General features: G+C 36.6%; 1 protein-coding gene across 1 annotated transcript in view; it reads right to left on the bottom strand.

The window, feature by feature from the left end:
- ANO5 (anoctamin 5) overlaps positions 1 to 20,531 on the bottom strand; it is a 109,085-nt gene that overhangs the window by 45,192 nt on the left and 43,362 nt on the right. The window contains exons 7-11 of the mRNA XM_034644800.1: positions 17,028 to 17,141; positions 14,248 to 14,363; positions 13,588 to 13,654; positions 12,383 to 12,498; positions 11,613 to 11,785 (exon numbers count right to left, since the gene is read on the bottom strand). Of these exons, the coding sequence (XP_034500691.1) occupies positions 11,613 to 11,785; positions 12,383 to 12,498; positions 13,588 to 13,654; positions 14,248 to 14,363; positions 17,028 to 17,141 (586 nt within the window). The remainder of the gene's footprint in view (positions 1 to 11,612; positions 11,786 to 12,382; positions 12,499 to 13,587; positions 13,655 to 14,247; positions 14,364 to 17,027; positions 17,142 to 20,531) is intronic.

The raw sequence follows: 20,531 nt of genomic DNA, 5'->3' as shown, positions 1-20,531 counted from the left end.
GCATGTGACCTTCAATACCTATTACCGAAAATTTTTAATAGCCTCCTTACTTCCCCGACTTCAATCTTGCATCCGTCTCTCAACTATCTTCCTTATTTCCAATGAGGTGATGGTTCTAAACCAAAAACTGAGCCATGTCTTCTTCCTCCTTCAAGTGGTTTTATCCCTTCTTTTAGCAGTGTTCTGCATGATGTTCCTGATAAACATTCACGTCTCACCTGCTTCTCCTCCTACATGAACCTGTATGACGTCTCTCTGCCTGAGACATTCTTAATTAACTTGTTTACTTTGGAGCTTACTACTTATCTTTCAAGACACACCTCAAGAATAAGTGCTGTGAAACTTTCCCTGAGCTTCTCATAAAAGTAGGTGCTTTTACGTCTGTGCTCTGTTCTTTCCTGAGTATCACTCTGTTATAATCATTATACATTTGGGTGTCTTCCCGCAAATATATTCATATTAGGAAACCAAGTTCTGATTATCTTTGTAGCCCTACTTTCTTGCCTGGTATCTAGTGATGCTTAATGAATGTTCATTAAAGGAACTGTGTGCATGGTAATCATGCATCTATGGACAATTCCTTTCTCTTTTTAAGGACGTTTTTGTTTTTATTATCTTGCTATCAAGTGCTACCAAGTCTCTAAAACTTTTCCTAAAAACCATAAAATCAACAAGGAGAAGAAATAAAACCATACCCAATACAGGCCTTAAGCATCATGACAGAGAACACCATGATATATAACACCTATAAGTAAAGAAAAAACCCAATTCCAACAGAGCACCTGCCACCTGCTGCCACAAACCTGAGGTGCCAGAGAGCAAGTGTAATTATGAAGTATTCAAGAGAGAGAATAAAGGGAGAACTAAGCGAAAATCTAATAAAAGACAGGAAGAAAAACAGGAAACCTGTCAGAAGAATGAAAATGACATGGAGAAGTAAAAGGAGTCTCAGAGAATTGGTTGATATAAAGGCAGGCCAAAAAGACCAACATATGTATAACTGGAGTACAAAGAAAATAAAAACACTGGAAAAGAGCTGATATTTTATTTTATTTTATTTATTTTTAAAGATTTTATTTTTTTATTTGACAGAGAGAGAGACAGCCGGCAAGAGAGGGAACACAAGCAGGGGGAGTGGGAGAGGAAGAAGCANATTTTTAAAGATTTTATTTTTTTTTTGACAGAGAGAGAGACAGCCGGCAAGAGAGGGAACACAAGCAGGGGGAGTGGGAGAGGAAGAAGCAGGCTCCCAGAGGAGAAGCCCTATGTGGGGCTCGATCCCAGGACTCTGGGATCACGCCTTGATCTGAAGGCAGATGCTTAACGACCAAGACACCCAGGTGCCCCTGATATTTTAAAACTATAATCCAAGAACACTTTCCAGAAGGGGAAAAAAAAAAAAGAAGGTATACATTGAAAGGATCCAGTAGGAACCAGGAAAAACTGACTTAGAACAATCACCTCCAAAACATAATGTGTTAAAACAACCAGATTTTAAAACAAACAAGCAAGCAAACAAAACTCTCGAAGCTTCCTAGCAAAATGATAAAGTAATATTCAAGGACAAAAGAATTTTCTACTCATGAGGACACCCTGGAGGCATTTCCACCAAGCAAGGACACCCACTATCTCACTACTATTTAATATTGTTCTGGAATTACTAGCCAACGCAACTGAACAAAAGAAAATAACTGGAGACCTAAGAATTGGTAAAGAAAAAAGTGACCTATTTCTATTTAAAAATGACAAGTGGGGGGCGCCTGGGTGGCACAGCGGTTAAGCGTCTGCCTTCGGCTCAGGGCGTGATCCTGGCGTTGTGGGATTGAGCCCCACATCAGGCTCCTCTGCTATGAGCCTGCTTCTTCCTCTCCCACTCCCCTTGTTTGTGTTCCTTCTCTCACTGGCTGTCTCTATCTCTGTCAAATAAATAAATAAAATCTTAAAAAAAAAAAAAAAGACAAGTGGGATACCTGGCTGGCACAGTTGGTTAAGTATCTGACTCTTGGTTTCAACTCAGGTTGTGATATCAGGGTCATGAGATCAAGCCCCATATCAGGCTCCATGCTCAGTGTGGAGTCTTCTTGAGTTTCTCTCTCCCTCTGCCCCTTCTACTCATGCATGCGTGCCCTCTCTCTCTCTCTGTCTCAAATAAGTAAATCTTTTAAAAAATAATAAATAAATAAGACATAGTAATATACCAGGATAACCTTAAATAATCAATTATAAAATTAATTCAATAAAGAATTCATCAGGGTGTCAGAATATAAAATTAAGATGCAAGAATCAATAGCATTCAATATATAAATAATAACAAGTTAGAAGATATAAGAGAATATATAATTTATACTAGCAAAAAAATATATAAAATATCTAGGATTAAGCCTAAGAAAGTTGCCTAACCCATACAAAGAAAAATCTATAAAGACTCCTGAAAAACCCAAAAGTAGGCTTGAACGAAGAGATATCTTTTCCTTGACATGCCTTTTCCTTGATTAGAATGACTGAATTATCATGAAACTATCAGTTCTACCTAAGTTAATTTATAAATTTAATGTGATTACCATACAAATACCAATAATCTGTTTTTTAGTAAAGAGCTCGACAAGTTGATACTAAAGTTTATATGGAAGAATAAATATGCACAATGTACAAGGAAACACTGAGAGTAAAAGCTATGATGAAGTATTAGCCCAACCAGATTTTAAAACCTACTACATAGTGCTACATAGTAAAACATACACTGTAGCAAAGGGGCTACTTGAGATCAGCCTGGTCCTGATACATGAGTAGCTAGCTAGATCCAAGGAATAAAACAGAATATCCAGAAAGAAACTCAAAAGCATATAGAAATCTAGTATAAGATAAAGGTAGTACACGTCATATCATTGGGACATCAATAAACTTCTTAATAAATGGTGTTGGGACAAGTAGATAAAATTAGATCTACTCCTCACATGACATGTAAGAGTAAATTCTAAATGGATCAGGAATCTAAACATAAAAAATGAAACTATGGAAGTAAAAGAAAATGTAGGAGAATTCCTCTATAACTTGTGTGTACAAAAAAAAGGCATTGTCACTAAAAATCCAAAACAATAAAAATTTTTATAAAGTTGACTTCATGTAAAATAAGAAAATACTTCTACATGGCAAAAACCAAACAACCAAACAAACAAATTTAAAAAAAAAAATAAGCAAAGTCAAAATTAAAATGACAGATTTGGAGAAATATTAGGAATCCGTATTATAAAGTGCTATAAAACCTCAGTATATAAAAAATTTAAAGACATAAAGAAGGCAAAAATTCTGTAGAAAAATGGACAAAAGATATGAATATACAATTCATTAAAATAGCTACAAAAACGTCCCTTAACTTATGAAGAAATGTTCAATTTCATGCATAAAGGGAAATACAAATTAAAACTACACTAAAATACCATTTCTCACCCATTCAGCTAGCAAGAATTAGAAAACTTGACAGTGCACTCTGCACTTTCATACACTGTTGGTGGGAATTCCAAATAGTCCAATCCCACTGAGAGGGAATTTGGCAATTTTCAACACAACTACATATGCACTTACCTTGCAACCCAACAATCTCATACATACGGACCCTAAAGACACTCCCAACAATACAGAAATACACATATCCATTGTTAGTCACTGAAGCACTTTTCTTTGTAATTATGAAATACTAGAAACTACCTAAATGTCCAAGGACATGTAATGGTGTACCATAAAGCAGAAAAATGCATGACGATGTCTCCATGAATTCATATGCATTGATCTTCAGGATATTTCGCTAAGTGAAAAGAGCAAAGTGCTGAAGAGTCTATATAGAATGCCACTTTTGTTTAACAAGGAGAAATTTTAGAGAATACACATACTTGCTTCATTTGATAAAGATAAATCAGGAAACAACAAAGTTGGCAAGCTATAAGGGATAAGGAATGAGAGAAGAGGGCAAGGAATGGGTGAAACGGATCTGGGAAGGAGTGCTGCTTCTGGGTTTTAACTAACATTGAAAACAAACTGAAATTAGCCTTACTTTGCCAGAAGTGAGAAGGGTAGAATTTCAGGGAGGAATGTTAGAAAGACACGGGATCCAGTTCCAAGGGCTCCCAATGGAACTTTGGTGAAAGAATGTTGAGGGACAACTAGTAAATGTGGAAGGAGTGCTGCAGCTGGAAACTCATTGTGCAGCCCAAACGGTGACTACTGGGTTAAGGTGAGAATGATTCTCACGCTAAGTCTAGGGAGAAATTGTAATGAGTAGCAGAACTTCCCATAGATTGTTTATTACTAGCAGGGTAAAAACAGTGGAGCAATCAAACAAATTCTTAACTGGATAATCAAAATTAATATTAAAAAAATGAGGAGCTTATTGGAAGCAAGGGGGGAAAATATATAGAGTTGTGAGACAGGATCACACTTCGACTGGATGCTCAAAATTATCAGCAACAACCTGGTGCTCCCCGGAGCTAAAAGTCTTCCCCAAAGATGGTGTCCGTGGCCAGTGCGGCTATCTCTAAAGTCACAGGTGGGGGCAGGTGGGGCTGAGACCCAGGTCTCCGAGGAGGAGGTTCTGGCAAGCTGGTGGGCTATCTGATGGGGCTAGATCTACAAGTGTTGGCCCAACTGTAAACAGCATTCAGCCACAGCAATAGGAAGGCACTGCCACAGTCAGGAAAGAAGCATTGTCGGGGAAGTGCTCACAGGAAGCAAACAGGTACACATTAAAAAAACAAGACAAAAAAATCCTCTTTTTCTCCTCCCATCTTTCGGTCTCCTCAGTGCTTCTGGCTGGCAGAGCCCAGCAGTGAGCTCACTGGTAAAGCATACTGGTGATTGATATTAAGAGTTCCAGCCTCAATTTCACACAGCAGATTATAGAAAGGTGGGCTGCAGCTGAGGAACGATAGCTTAATGACTGGTACAGAAATGAGATCACATTAAGTGTTAATCTAGGAATCCACTATCCAATTGCCACTTCCTACCTGCATAACTGCAGGCCTTGCCCTCCATCTCCTGCGTCATTTCCTTCCAGGCATCCTGGGGAGACTCCAGGCGTGTCTCACCTGCACTAGGAATATCTTTGGGGGACATCTTTCAACACTGTGTCCAGGTCATCATGTAAGGATTGCAGCTCCTCCAAGCCAATGGTGCTCATTTCTCCAAGAAGGAATTCCCCTTTCCCCCTCTGAGTTTTTTCACCAGACTCCATCTCACCCTCTATCCCAAAAAGTTAATCCTCTAAGAGGAGTAGGGTTTTCAAATTGATTGGGGTGTAATTCATCTGTAATAAAATGCACCTAAGTGTATAATTTGATGCATGCATTCAAGTAACTGAGTAAGAGATAGGTGAGGCTAGGTAGGTGGCTACGTGACCAGGCTCACAGAAATAAATCCCAGATATGTTGGAGCGCCTGGGTGGCTCAGTCTGTTAAGCATCAGCCTTCGTCTTAGGTCATGATCTCAGGGTCCTGGGATCGAGTGCCACAAAGGCTCCCTGCTCAGCGTGGAGTCCGCTTCTCCCTCTCCCTCTGCCTCCTGCCTCGTGCTGTCTCTTGCTTTCAAACAAATAAAATCTTTAAAAAAAAAGAAATTCCAGATGTGGAAAAATGTTATACACAAGATAATAACTAGAGGGAAGAAAACATACCAAATCCACCTTGTTTGTTCTAAATATAGACGAGATATTTTCATAATATTTACAAATCCAACTTGTCTTAAATGTTATAGATGAGATATTTACCAAGTTCCCTGGTCAGACTGACCATAAAAGCCAGCAATGGCAAACCATCCGGGACCCCTCTCACTCTAGAGAGCTTTCCTTTCTGTTCTCAACTTGCCTTAATAAACTTTCACTTCACTTCATCCTATTCTTCACAAGATTCATACTTCAGCTCCATGAGACAAGAACCCTGCAATCATGCAACATAACTACCGCCACAATACAGATCATTTCCATCATCCCAAAAAGCTCCCCTGAGACCCTTGCAGTTAACTCCTTTCCCAACACCCAGATCTGGGCAACTCCTCCTTTAATTTAGGTTCCTATAGTTTTGTCTTTTCCAGAATAATGTTTTATAAATGGAAACATAAGACTATGAAATCTCTCATGGCCTGCTTCTTTTCCTTAGCAAAACGCTTTGAAGATTCATCCTTTGATGCTGCATGTATCAGTAATTTATCTCAGAGGAAAAAATCCATTGTGTGAATACATGGTAATTTGTTTATCCATTTATCAGTTGATGGACCTTTGGATTGTTTCCAGGTTTTTCTTATTATGAGTTAGGCTGCTATGAACATTCAAATAATGGTGTTTCTGTGGATATATGCTTCATTTTTCCAGGATAAAGACTTAGTAGGGGAATTGCTGGGTCATACAAAAAGTGCATATTTAACTTGATAAGAAACTGTCAAATTTTTTTGTAGAGTTGCTCCACCATTTTGCATTCCAGCATTACTTAGAGATTTCAAGTTGCTTCACATCTCTGTCAGCACTTACTGCTGTCAATCTTTTAGATTTTAGCTATTATAGTGGGTGGTATAGTAGTACCTCAAAGACAGATGTTTTAATTTTTATTCCTCTAGTGAATACAGATGCTATGTGTTTTTTGACTACTAACTGGCCATCCATAAATATCTTTCTTTGGTGAATTATCTGTTATAATCTTTTGTCTATTTTTAATGATTTTGTCATATTATTGAATTGTAAGGTTTCCTTAAATATTCTAGATGTCCTTTGTCGCTACGTGTGTTGCAAGTATTTTCTCCAGCGTGTGGTTTGCCTTTTTATTTTTATAACATATTTTATAACATATTTTTATGAAGTCAAATTTATGTATTTTTAAATTGTACTTTTTGTGCCTTTTCTGAAAAGGCTCAATCCCAGGCCATATAAATTTTTCACCTAAACATTCTTCTACAAGTTTTGTAGTTTTAGCCCTTACATGAAGTTCCCTAATCCATTTCAAGTTAGTTTAAATTTTGGTACAGGAAAGGACTGAGATACCTGTTTTGCATATGGATTTCCATTTGTTCTAACAAATGGACTATTAACAGGACTATCTTTTCCCCAGTGAATAACCAGGCACCTTTACTGAAAATCAACTANAAATATCTTTCTTTGGTGAATTATCTGTTATAATCTTTTGTCTATTTTTAATGATTTTGTCATATTATTGAATTGTAAGGTTTCCTTAAATATTCTAGATGTCCTTTGTCGCTACGTGTGTTGCAAGTATTTTCTCCAGCGTGTGGTTTGCCTTTTTATTTTTATAACATATTTTATAACATATTTTTATGAAGTCAAATTTATGTATTTTTAAATTGTACTTTTTGTGCCTTTTCTGAAAAGGCTCAATCCCAGGCCATATAAATTTTTCACCTAAACATTCTTCTACAAGTTTTGTAGTTTTAGCCCTTACATGAAGTTCCCTAATCCATTTCAAGTTAGTTTAAATTTTGGTACAGGAAAGGACTGAGATACCTGTTTTGCATATGGATTTCCATTTGTTCTAACAAATGGACTATTAACAGGACTATCTTTTCCCCAGTGAATAACCAGGCACCTTTATTGAAAATCAACTAACCATATATGTGTGGATGTACTTCTGTACTCTCCTTTTATTAAGGTCTCCATTTGTTAATAATTTCAAGTATACAGAAAAGTTGCAATAATAATTCAGACAATTTCTATATACTCTTTAATTCTTTTATTGTAAAAATGTTCCATTTGTACTTTCTCTCTCTTCATACAACTCTCTCTCTCTCTTCATATATGAAGAGATATATATGTTTATCTATATATCTGTATCTATATATCAATATCTGTCTTTGGCAATATAGATATATAAAGAAATGGATATAGATGTAGATATCTTTTGATGAACCATTTGAAAATAAGTTGGTTGAATATGTCACGGTCCTTGACCCCTAAATATTTCATTGTCTCTTCTTAGAAAAAGAATATTATCTTACATAACCATTAAAAAGAAACCCTAGGGGTAATAGTTGTTTTCTGCAGTTGCTACCTCTGTGATAACATAGTGTCTTCTTTTTTGCCTTTTCAGTGAACTAGTTAAAAACTTTTCACCTACATTATCAGTTCTTTACATTAAATTTTGTTAAGATTTTACATTTATTTAAAAATATCATTTCATTATTGAAATAGAAAAGCAGTATAACTTGCTATAAATGGAAAGTTATTATAATAAGAAAATAAAAAAACTTTTAAAAGTTGTTAAATTTATGCTAGCCACTGTCACCTGATTAAATATCTGAGTTTCCATTTTGTCGTAAAAGGAAATTTGTAAGGGCTAACAAAGTATTACAGATATAGCCCCACTGACCCAAGATGTAATGTGTTTNATAGAAAAGCAGTATAACTTGCTATAAATGGAAAGTTATTATAATAAGAAAATAAAAAAACTTTTAAAAGTTATTAAATTTATGCTAGCCACTGTCACCTGATTAAATATCTGAGTTTCCATTTTGTCATAAAAGGAAATTTGTAAGGGCTAACAAAGTATTACAGATATAGCCCCACTGACCCAAGATGTTTGTGTTGGTGTATACCTAGGGTCATAAATACAAACCTTTGGAGAATACTCAAAGCAGAAACACCTGTTGATAGTTTAAAATGTTAAATGAATACATACTTTTAATATATTTTGAACAATATAAACTATGTAAACTATATAAACTATTCTGATGACTATGCTTCTCTAAAAATATGCTATGAAAACATTCTCCAAGGGCCCAATGTCTGCAAATGTCCTTAGCAGCAGGTTTGTGATAGTGAAAAATCTGGGACAGCCTGTTTTCCGACAGAAAAACAGATAAATGAATTTTGCAACATTTATAATACAGCACTCTGTGTTCTGTTAAAAAGCATGAGATGGATATGTGTGTATTCAGGCAGAGTACCAATAATATATTATTTAGAACAAAAAGAAAATCACAGCAGAAAGTAAATAAAGATGACTTTGTTTTTTCTAAGGAAAAAATACGATTGTGTATGCATTTTATTATGCATGCACATAAAAATAGAACTGAAGAGATATACCAAATCAAGGGCAGTTACTTCTGCAAAGTTCGACAGAGGTAGGATTTCACTTAAGACTTTGCAAGTCTCTTCAGGATTTGAATTGTTCATAAATGTGCTTCTTTTGTCGTTTAAAAAATTTAAATATATACCCTAGGTATATACAAACACATTACATCTTGGGTCAGTGGGGCTATATCTATAATACTTTGTTAGCCCTTGCAAATTTCCTTTTACGACAAAATGGAAACTCAGATATTTAATCAGGTGACAGTGGCTAGCGTAAATTTAATAACTTTCAAAAGTTGTTCATCTTCGTCTTATAATAACTTTCCATTTATAGCAAGTTATACTGCTTTTCTATTTCAATAATGAAATGATATTTTTAAATAAATGTAAAATCTTAACAAAATTTAATGTAAAGAACTGATAATGTAGGTGAAAAGTTTTTAACTAGTTCACTGAAAAGGCAAAAAAGAAGACACTATGTTATCACAGAGGTAGCAACTGCAGAAAACAACTATTACCCCTAGGGTTTCTTTTTAATGGTTATGTAAGATAATATTCTTTTTCTAAGAAGAGACAATGAAATATTTAGGGGTCAAGGACCGTGACATATTCAACCAACTTATTTTCAAATGGTTCATCAAAAGATATCTATATCTATATCCATTTCTTTATATATCTATATTGCCAAAGACAGATATTGATATATAGATACAGATATATAGATAAACATATATATCTCTTCATATATGAAGAGAGAGAGAGAGTTGTATGAAGAGAGAGAAAGTACAAATGGAACATTTTTACAATAAAAGAATTAAAGAGTATATAGAAANAGCCCCATAAGGAAAGTACCATTGTTATTCCCATTTTACAGATGAGCCTCATAGAGGTTAAATAATTTGACCAAGTTTATGTAGCCTCTAAGGGGAAGAACTTGGATCTGAACCCGCCTACCTAAATACCTAAACGCCCAACCTCTGAACTATCAAGCTACCTCTGCATGGTTAAGAGCATTCCAGCAATAGCATCCTGCTCACCAAAGGAGTGACTCAACGATAGTATGGATACAAATCTAGGAAGATGTAACATGTAGTGGGTGAAAACAGTGCTAAAAGAAAGGGAATGAGATGCTATTGTGAATAAAAAATCACATCATCATGTTTTAATCAGTTTGATACAATGTAAGGAACTTACCTAACCAAATCTAAAGGCTGCTCCTTGTAGAAATAGGAAAACCGAGCCCAATTCTGGCAAAGTATGTACCTCTCATTGACAGGATTGGGAGGTTCTGAAGGCTTCCAATATTGACCCTACAGATATTCAAAAAGAAAGTACTTGAATGACAAAGCAAAAGACAGGGATGAAGAAAACAAACACAGCTTTTTAAGGTTAGTGGATGAGGCAAATTGTTCTTTTACTTTTGATTTGAGCTTTCATATTCCACTGATACACAATTATCTCCTAAAATCTACAATAAACTATGACAACAGTGATAATCAAGATCCTCCACCCAGGGAGTTAAAAATACAAGTTAACAGTTGAGACTCTGGCTTTACTCCAGCTGCTCTCTCCTGTGGAATGCCCTTTCTTCTCTACTCAAATTCTACTAGGGATTCATGTTAACCGTATAACTGGCTGGGACTTTCGGAATACACTAACACTTTTATTTTATAGATGGAAAAATTNCCCAATGTCTGCAAATGTCCTTAGCAGCAGGTTTGTGATAGTGAAAAATCTGGGACAGCCTGTTTTCCGACAGAAAAACAGATAAATGAATTTTGCAACATTTATAATACAGCACTCTGTGTTCTGTTAAAAAGCATGAGATGGATATGTGTGTATTCAGGCAGAGTACCAATAATATATTATTTAGAACAAAAAGAAAATCACAGCAGAAAGTAAATAAAGATGACTTTGTTTTTTCTAAGGAAAAAATACGATTGTGTATGCATTTTATTATGCATGCACATAAAAATAGAACTGAAGAGATATACCAAATCAAGGGCAGTTACTTCTGCAAAGTTCGACAGAGGTAGGATTTCACTTAAGACTTTGCAAGTCTCTTCAGGATTTGAATTGTTCATAAATGTGCTTCTTTTGTCGTTTAAAAAATTTAAATATATACCCTAGGTATATACAAACACATTACATCTTGGGTCAGTGGGGCTATATCTATAATACTTTGTTAGCCCTTGCAAATTTCCTTTTACGACAAAATGGAAACTCAGATATTTAATCAGGTGACAGTGGCTAGCGTAAATTTAATAACTTTCAAAAGTTGTTCATCTTCGTCTTATAATAACTTTCCATTTAAAAATTTAAATGACCATTATTCAAAACAATTAAAACAGCTATCCAACGAAGAGTTCATGTAATGATTTATAAAAAATACCGGCTTATCTGTGCTATCTGCCTTTCATTTGCTCTTAAAAATTTCCCCTTATTTGCCTTAAACGAAACCGTTGAGATAACTGTTCAACTGATTTGGACGTATGCACCAAAATCAGTCTCATGAAAAGGACAGGGTGATGTTGGGCAAGCATAACACTACCCGCGTAAATCACCGAGTGAAACACGAGGTGTGTAGCAACCAGGGTCTCATCTGATTGTTCCTTTACTGAAATCACAACACGAGTCGTCCGACATCCTGTACGTACCGTGTATTGTTGGGGCTCAAGGCAGGAACCTGCAGCGGCAGTCTTCTTGCTTAGCCAATGAAACGGTCTAAAGAATTGAGGTCAGGGAACCAGCACCTTGACGGATCTCTGAGATCTACGCGCGCGCGCGTGCACACACACACACACACACACACACACACAGACCTCCACACACAAGCTTTCTGCTATCTTCTAAATTCCTGGACTCAGAGAAAAACAAAAGAAAACAAAGCTAATATATATGAAGCACTAAGTGCTAGTCCCTATGCTAAAACATATACATGTCTCATTTCATTACTAAATAGCCCCATAAGGAAAGTACCATTGTTATTCCCATTTTACAGATGAGCCTCATAGAGGTTAAATAATTTGACCAAGTTTATGTAGCCTCTAAGGGGAAGAACTTGGATCTGAACCCGCCTACCTAAATACCTAAACGCCCAACCTCTGAACTATCAAGCTACCTCTGCATGGTTAAGAGCATTCCAGCAATAGCATCCTGCTCACCAAAGGAGTGACTCAACGATAGTATGGATACAAATCTAGGAAGATGTAACATGTAGTGGGTGAAAACAGTGCTAAAAGAAAGGGAATGAGATGCTATTGTGAATAAAAAATCACATCATCATGTTTTAATCAGTTTGATACAATGTAAGGAACTTACCTAACCAAATCTAAAGGCTGCTCCTTGTAGAAATAGGAAAACCGAGCCCAATTCTGGCAAAGTATGTACCTCTCATTGACAGGATTGGGAGGTTCTGAAGGCTTCCAATATTGACCCTACAGATATTCAAAAAGAAAGTACTTGAATGACAAAGCAAAAGACAGGGATGAAGAAAACAAACACAGCTTTTTAAGGTTAGTGGATGAGGCAAATTGTTCTTTTACTTTTGATTTGAGCTTTCATATTCCACTGATACACAATTATCTCCTAAAATCTACAATAAACTATGACAACAGTGATAATCAAGATCCTCCACCCAGGGAGTTAAAAATACAAGTTAACAGTTGAGACTCTGGCTTTACTCCAGCTGCTCTCTCCTGTGGAATGCCCTTTCTTCTCTACTCAAATTCTACTAGGGATTCATGTTAACCGTATAACTGGCTGGGACTTTCGGAATACACTAACACTTTTATTTTATAGATGGAAAAATTGTACTCAAGCAAAATTCAGTGAACGGTCATAGTGCTATGACAGGAAATCTCCTCCACGCTTGTCTGGTCCTCACTGGTAATCACTGACACAATTTCCCAGAAAATTTAAAACACACATCACAAACGTCAGCACCAAAGAACCTCAGTACTGTTTCATGCATAAGAGTTTCCCAATGTTACATACTGAGTTGCCTTATTAATAATATCCCTTCGGGACAGAGCAGAGTATTGTCTACGCATGGCAGTTCCACACATTCTTTTAACTGTTCGCCCAGACAAGTGAACTGCTGAGGTCAACATGAATAAACAACCAATTGAAAATTAAGCACATGTGAAAATCTCTATATGATAAGGTATAAGATTTTATATCACCTAGATTCCAACTTTTTTCTTCTTCTGCAGCTAATCCTACTGAATCTTGAAAAAGGAAATAAATAAAAAGGTAGCCTATTTGGGTATCTTGAAAAATGATTCTTGAAAGCACAGAAGGGAAAATCCAGTACCTAACCTTGCATTTGGGATAGAAAAAAAGAAAAAAAAAAAANGGACGTATGCACCAAAATCAGTCTCATGAAAAGGACAGGGTGATGTTGGGCAAGCATAACACTACCCGCGTAAATCACCGAGTGAAACACGAGGTGTGTAGCAACCAGGGTCTCATCTGATTGTTCCTTTACTGAAATCACAACACGAGTTCCGACATCCTGTACGTACCGTGTATTGTTGGGGCTCAAGGCAGGAACCTGCAGCGGCAGTCTTCTTGCTTAGCCAATGAAACGGTCTAAAGAATTGAGGTCAGGGAACCAGCACCTTGACGGATCTCTGAGATCTATGCGCGTGCGCGCGCGCACACACACACACACACACACACACACCTCCACACACAAGCTTTCTGCTATCTTCTAAATTCCTGGACTCAGAGAAAAACAAAAGAAAACAAAACTAATATATATGAAGCACTAAGTGCTAGTCCCTATGCTAAAACATATACATGTCTCATTTCATTACTAAATAGCCCCATAAGGAAAGTACCATTGTTATTCCCATTTTACAGATGAGCCTCATAGAGGTTAAATAATTTGACCAAGTTTATGTAGCCTCTAAGGGGAAGAACTTGGATCTGAACCCGCCTACCTAAATACCTAAACGCCCAACCTCTGAACTATCAAGCTACCTCTGCATGGTTAAGAGCATTCCAGCAATAGCATCCTGCTCACCAAAGGAGTGACTCAACGATAGTATGGATACAAATCTAGGAAGATGTAACATGTAGTGGGTGAAAACAGTGCTAAAAGAAAGGGAATGAGATGCTATTGTGAATAAAAAATCACATCATCATGTTTTAATCAGTTTGATACAATGTAAGGAACTTACCTAACCAAATCTAAAGGCTGCTCCTTGTAGAAATAGGAAAACCGAGCCCAATTCTGGCAAAGTATGTACCTCTCATTGACAGGATTGGGAGGTTCTGAAGGCTTCCAATATTGACCCTACAGATATTCAAAAAGAAAGTACTTGAATGACAAAGCAAAAGACAGGGATGAAGAAAACAAACACAGCTTTTTAAGGTTAGTGGATGAGGCAAATTGTTCTTTTACTTTTGATTTGAGCTTTCATATTCCACTGATACACAATTATCTCCTAAAATCTACAATAAACTATGACAACAGTGATAATCAAGATCCTCCACCCAGGGAGTTAAAAATACAAGTTAACAGTTGAGACTCTGGCTTTACTCCAGCTGCTCTCTCCTGTGGAATGCCCTTTCTTCTCTACTCAAATTCTACTAGGGATTCATGTTAACCGTATAACTGGCTGGGACTTTCGGAATACACTAACACTTTTATTTTATAGATGGAAAAATCGTACTCAAGCAAAATTCAGTGAACGGTCATAGTGCTATGACAGGAATCTCCTCCGCGCTTGTCTGGTCCTCACTGGTAATCACTGACACAATTTCCCAGAAAATTTAAAACACACATCACAAACGTCAGCACCAAAGAACCTCAGTACTGTTTCATGCATAAGAGTTTCCCAATGTTACATACTGAGTTGCCTTATTAATAATATCCCTTCGGGACAGAGCAGAGTATTGTCTACGCATGGCAGTTCCACACATTCTTTTAACTGTTCGCCCAGACAAGTGAACTGCTGAGGTCAACATGAATAAACAACCAATTGAAAATTAAGCACATGTGAAAATCTCTATATGATAAGGTATAAGATTTTATATCACCTAGATTCCAACTTTTTTCTTCTTCTGCAGCTAATCCTACTGAATCTTGAAAAAGGAAATAAATAAAAAGGTAGCCTATTTGGGTATCTTGAAAAATGATTCTTGAAAGCACAGAAGGGAAAATCCAGTACCTAACCTTGCATTTGGGATAGAAAAAAAGAAAAAAAAAAAAAGTAAAACAAACAGTAAGTTACAGCGATCTCTCACAACAGCTAAGTACCACTGATTTTCTAGTGATCACAAATGACTCAGCTGGAAGGCTGGATGTACAGGTTAAAGTTGCTGGTGACTTGAGGATATTAGTTTGGCTTAATGACTTGGTAATAGTAAGATGAGAATTAATGCCCTAAAAACAAACCAACAATCCTCAAAATCTTCTAAAACAAAATGAGCCCTTTTGTGAAGAAAGACTGAGAGATAACGCATTGTATAGTGTGTATTACCCACTATATATCTCTCTACCAAATGACCATGGCATTATATTGAATCTTTAATCTCCTAGAAGTTCTTTTGCCCCAGAGGGGGGAAAAAATGTGTGTGGAGGGAGGGAGAGGGTTGGGGAAGGAGGATGGTTTCTCTAACACTGGAGTTAATTTCACCTGAATTGGTACTCCCTAATAAAAACTGCTACCCGTTTTAGAAAATTCTGCTGTACTCTCATAGAAAACATATCAAAGATAATCAACGAGACAGTGTTGAACAGACCTAGTTCATCAAAAAGCATCTCTCCCTACAGAGAAATCATTTGTGAAAGGAAGAGTCAAATCGATGTGTCAGACTTCATTTTCTTATTTCAACATGCAGCCACAGCCACCCCAACCTTCAGCAATCACTACCCTGATCAGTCCCCAGCCATCAGGAGGCAAGACTCTCCACCAGCAAGAAGACTGCAACTCTCTAAAGGCTCAGAGGATGGTTAGCATTTTTTAGCAATAAAGTACTTTTTTAATTAAGTCATGTACATTTTTTAGGCATAACATAGTGCACACTGAATAGATTACAGTTTAGTGTAAACAACTTATATATGCAGTGGGAAACCAAAAAAATTCACTTTTTAATGAGACATGAAGTAAGCAAATGCTGTTGGAAAAATGGTGCCAGTGGACTTCCACGACACAGGGTTGCAAGAAAACTTCAACTGGTAAAAAAACAAAACAAAACAAACAAACAAAAAAAAACAACAACCCACAATATCTTCAATGTTCCATGAAGCAAGGCACAAGAAAAGGAGGTATGCCTATAATGAAAACCAATCATGTATCTAATGAATGAATACATAAATGCATATAATTTCAGTCAAAACTTTATAAATGAGAAAAGATCTAATGGGTTCACATAGAAATTTCCAAATGTTCTTTTTTTTTTTTTTTTAAAGATTTTATTTATTTATTTGACAGAGACAGAAACAGCCAGCGAGAGAGGGAACACAAGCAGGGGGGAGNCCATGAAGCAAGGCACAAGAAAAGGAGGTATGCCTATAATGAAAACCAATCATGTATCTAATGAATGAATACATAAATGCATATAATTTAAGTCAAAACTTTATAAATGAGAAAAGATCTAATGGGTTCACATAGAAATTTCCAAATATTCTATTCTGTAGTGTTTTCTTTTTAAATAAAACCACTGTCTTCAATATGGGTTCTAAAGGAAATTCACATACAAAGGCAACATTTTTTAAAAATAAATTTCCATTGAAACCACAGTGTAAAGAGGTATTAACCATGTATTTCAGCATAGCTGGTAAAGTTCTCACTGGGAACTAGGGAGGCTTTGGGGGATTTTCCCAACATGAAAAAGAATTAAGCAACCTGTCATAAAAGGGGAAGCAAAGGGAAGATTCTCTTTCCCAACAAGGCGACCTCTGAATGTCAGAGGGTAAGTGGGCTCAGTATTTCAAAACCAAGCTTATACTTACATCATGGAGTGGATAGGCGGATGAGTAAGTATTAGAAGTTAGCAGTCTTTCAATCCCAAACTTTTTCTTCCCATCTTCTATGCCAAAAGGACACCGTGAAAGAATATAATAAACCTATGAAGTAAGCATTAGACACACATTTCAGAACTTTATGCTATCCACATTTTTTCCCATCACAATTTAACAATGTCCAACTTTGTCTGAATGTGGATACAGGCTCTCATGAAGAAGGAACCTTCCCTCTGTTGTTTGAGGGGAGGTGGAGAGGGTGAGTTCATGTGGAGCTTGCGGGTACTTTAGCTCCTGGGTATGAGAGCTCTCTGTTCCCTCAGGGAGAGGCAGGAATGCTCCTGGAATGTTCCAAGCTCCTCTGGAATTCTTGTGCCAAAATTTCTATAATCAGGCTTTCAAGTTGGGAGTGTAATATCACCACTAACAGTCCAGTTGGGGAAATATGGGATAGAACTGATACTTAGCTATGCTGATTACTTCAGATACTCTGAGGATTTATACACGGCCTCTTCCTGACATCTGAATTTATTAACGCAAGATGACCATATCTCTACAACTACTTTGCAATCACCTATACCTTTGCATCAGTTTTTTCCTCCATATAATTTGGGCTTTGGTGTCCTCTGCTCTCACATTTCTGCCAATTCAATCCTATCTGCATTATGTTTTTCAGCTACTTTTCAGACTTTCTGCTCTTCTGCTGAATATGGTCTTTTCAGCACTGCTTTCGATCTATTTCCCTTCCCCTCCTTTTCTTAAATCTCATAAGTTAAAGAATTGTTGGTTAGAGTGCTGGTTGTTCTTGAACCACCATGATGGTAAATATATCATAATTTATGAAAGCAGTTTTAATTTTTACAAATAATGTGATAGATATTAATTATTTTACATACTTTGGATTCTTTCTTTCTTTTCTTTTTTTTAAGATTTTATCTATTTATTTACTTGACAGAGAGAAAGAGACAGCCAGGCTAGAGAGGGAACACAAGCAGGGGGAGTGGGAGAGGAAGAAGCAGGCTCCCAGCAGAGGAGCCTGATGTGGGGCTTGATCCCAGAACACCAGGATCCCGCCCTGAGCCGAAGGCAGATGCTTAACAACTGAGCCACCCAGGCGCCCCCGGATTATTTCTTTAGGAAAGATTCACCAAAACTAGAAGTCCGTCCTGGGGTATTAACAAAGTGGAAAATTTTACTCAACAGATATTGAGACTTATTATGAAGCCATGGTAAAAAAAAAAAAATGCAGCATGGTATTGTCAAATAAAAACAAATCTGGACTTAGGAAAGACATCATATGAAAAGATCATTACAAGAGGGGGAGGGAAACTATTGTAATAGGGATACCTGTGAACATCTGAAAAGTCAGGCAGAAAGGGACTTTTCTTTTTATTCACTCATTCACTCACTCATTCATTTGGGAGAGGCAAGCCAGGTTCAGGGATTGTCCTTCTTTGCGGTAAGGAAGGGCTATTATACATGCCAGTGTTGGCTTGGATTAAGGGTACATCAAAGTTTATGTTCCTTGTGGGAGGAAAGTTTAATTAATGTTCGGTCAAGTCAGTTAACAAATACTTTGTTTTGATCAGTGGGGATAAATAGTTCAGCTAGCCATTTATCAGACCAAGAGTGAGAATATGGAGGGCCTATGTTTGACTCTTACTACCACAAACTGATTACAAAAGGGAGAAATTATAATGCTAATTATAAATCTAAAAGAAAACTGAAATTTCCCTGGTGTCAAAAGGGAAAGAGACTTCCTTGACCTCTCTGTTCTTAGAGCATTTCCTTTAGAGAACTCATAATTATAAACTCTTTTTCTATCTGTTTGAGATATATGTAAATCTGTAACAAAGCTAAATAAGCCTCTTGAGAGTTTTACAACCCAGGAGTGATTTCCTTAAGTTTTCTAGGAGCCATCCCTTTTAAATGTAAACACCAAGCAAACCAGCATCCCTACCTCCCTGTCTCTACGGGAAAGTATCCAGGGCATCTGACTCCAACTTGTAACTACTTGCTTGGCATAGAGATATGAGAAGCTTAATTTTTTCTTGGCATAAAGACAACTAACATAGATGGACGCTTTAATTGCCAGGTGAATTTAGGATGAACTATGTGGCAAACGGTGCCGTCAAGTCAAAGTGGCAGATGGAGGCAGTGGTTATCTATGAATACTCATATGTACCCCATATCCTTTGCAGGAAGTAGCTTCCCAGAACGAGAAGAGTGGGGGATTTCTTTAACAGTCCCTGTTTTCTAGGACTACAGAACTCAAGTAAAGTTCAACATTGTTGGTATCAATACGAAAAGAGACTAAAAGATCAGGGCTGCAGAACTGGGCCCCGAAGTAGACCTATGAATATATAGATACTTGAGTTATGGCAAAGGTGGAACTGAAAAATGGTCTGAAAAGTTGAATGTTTTCAATAATTGCTACAAACTAAATGACCACACATATGGTGGGAAGTTGCACCATGCACAAAAATGAATTCCAGGTGGACGCTAGTTCTCAGTGTGGGAAGTAAAATAATACAACTTCAAAAAAATAATATAGGAAATTAACTTCATGGTCTTGGTGGTAGTTAAAAGACTAAGAGCATGATTCATAAAGAAAAGTCTTGAGAAATTGGACATTAAAATTAAAAACATCTCTTTAGCAAAAGAAGCCATTAAAAGAAAGAAAAAGGAAGCACAGTAGGAAAAGATCAATAACATATATGATAAAAAAAAAAGGGCCCATATAAGGGATATATAAACAATTCCTACCAATCAATAAGTAAAAACTTAATTGACAGATAGACAAGAGACTTCAGCAGGTACTTCACAGAAGTGCATATCTAAATAAGCAATAAACACATCCAAACACATATCAGAGAAATGCAAAGTAAAACCATAATGACACATACACAAATAAATTTCAATACAAAGTAGTGAAAATGAATGCATAAAAACTCATGCAAGAGCTAAATTAATGACCCAAACAAGTGTTGAGCCAAGGAAGCCAGACTCAAAACAATATATACCGCATGATTCCATTTTTATAAAGTTTAAAAACAGCCTAACCTCTGCTGTGGGAAGTTAAGTCAACTTCTGCTGAGGACGATGGGAATAGTGATTGGGAAGTTAGTAGGGCTTCTGGAGAGCAAACAAGTTTTTCTCCTTGATGTGGGCGGTAGTACACGGCTGTGTTTGTTTTGTGATGATTCAGTGAGCTGTTCGATTACGACTTGGGGGCCTACCTCTATATTATGTCATAATTAAAAAAGAAAGAAAAAGATTGGTAAATTCTAGTGTCGAGAAAGATGTGGAACACGGAGCACTCTCATAGGTTGTTATTAGGACTCTAAATTAGTACATCTTTTTCTAAAGAGTGATAGTGTAATATTTTAAATGTGTGTGCCCTTAGATTCAGAAATTTTATATCTGGTATCAATTCTTCAGGAAAATTTATATATATATGCTAAAATATGCAAACACCAGGTTGAAAACTACAGA

The sequence above is a fragment of the Ailuropoda melanoleuca genome, chromosome 16 (assembly GCF_002007445.2).
Source record: "Ailuropoda melanoleuca isolate Jingjing chromosome 16, ASM200744v2, whole genome shotgun sequence".
NCBI classification, from domain to species: domain Eukaryota; kingdom Metazoa; phylum Chordata; class Mammalia; order Carnivora; family Ursidae; genus Ailuropoda; species Ailuropoda melanoleuca.
The sequence above is the reverse complement of the archived record's forward strand: the minus strand, read 5'-3'. Positions and strand labels throughout refer to the sequence as shown.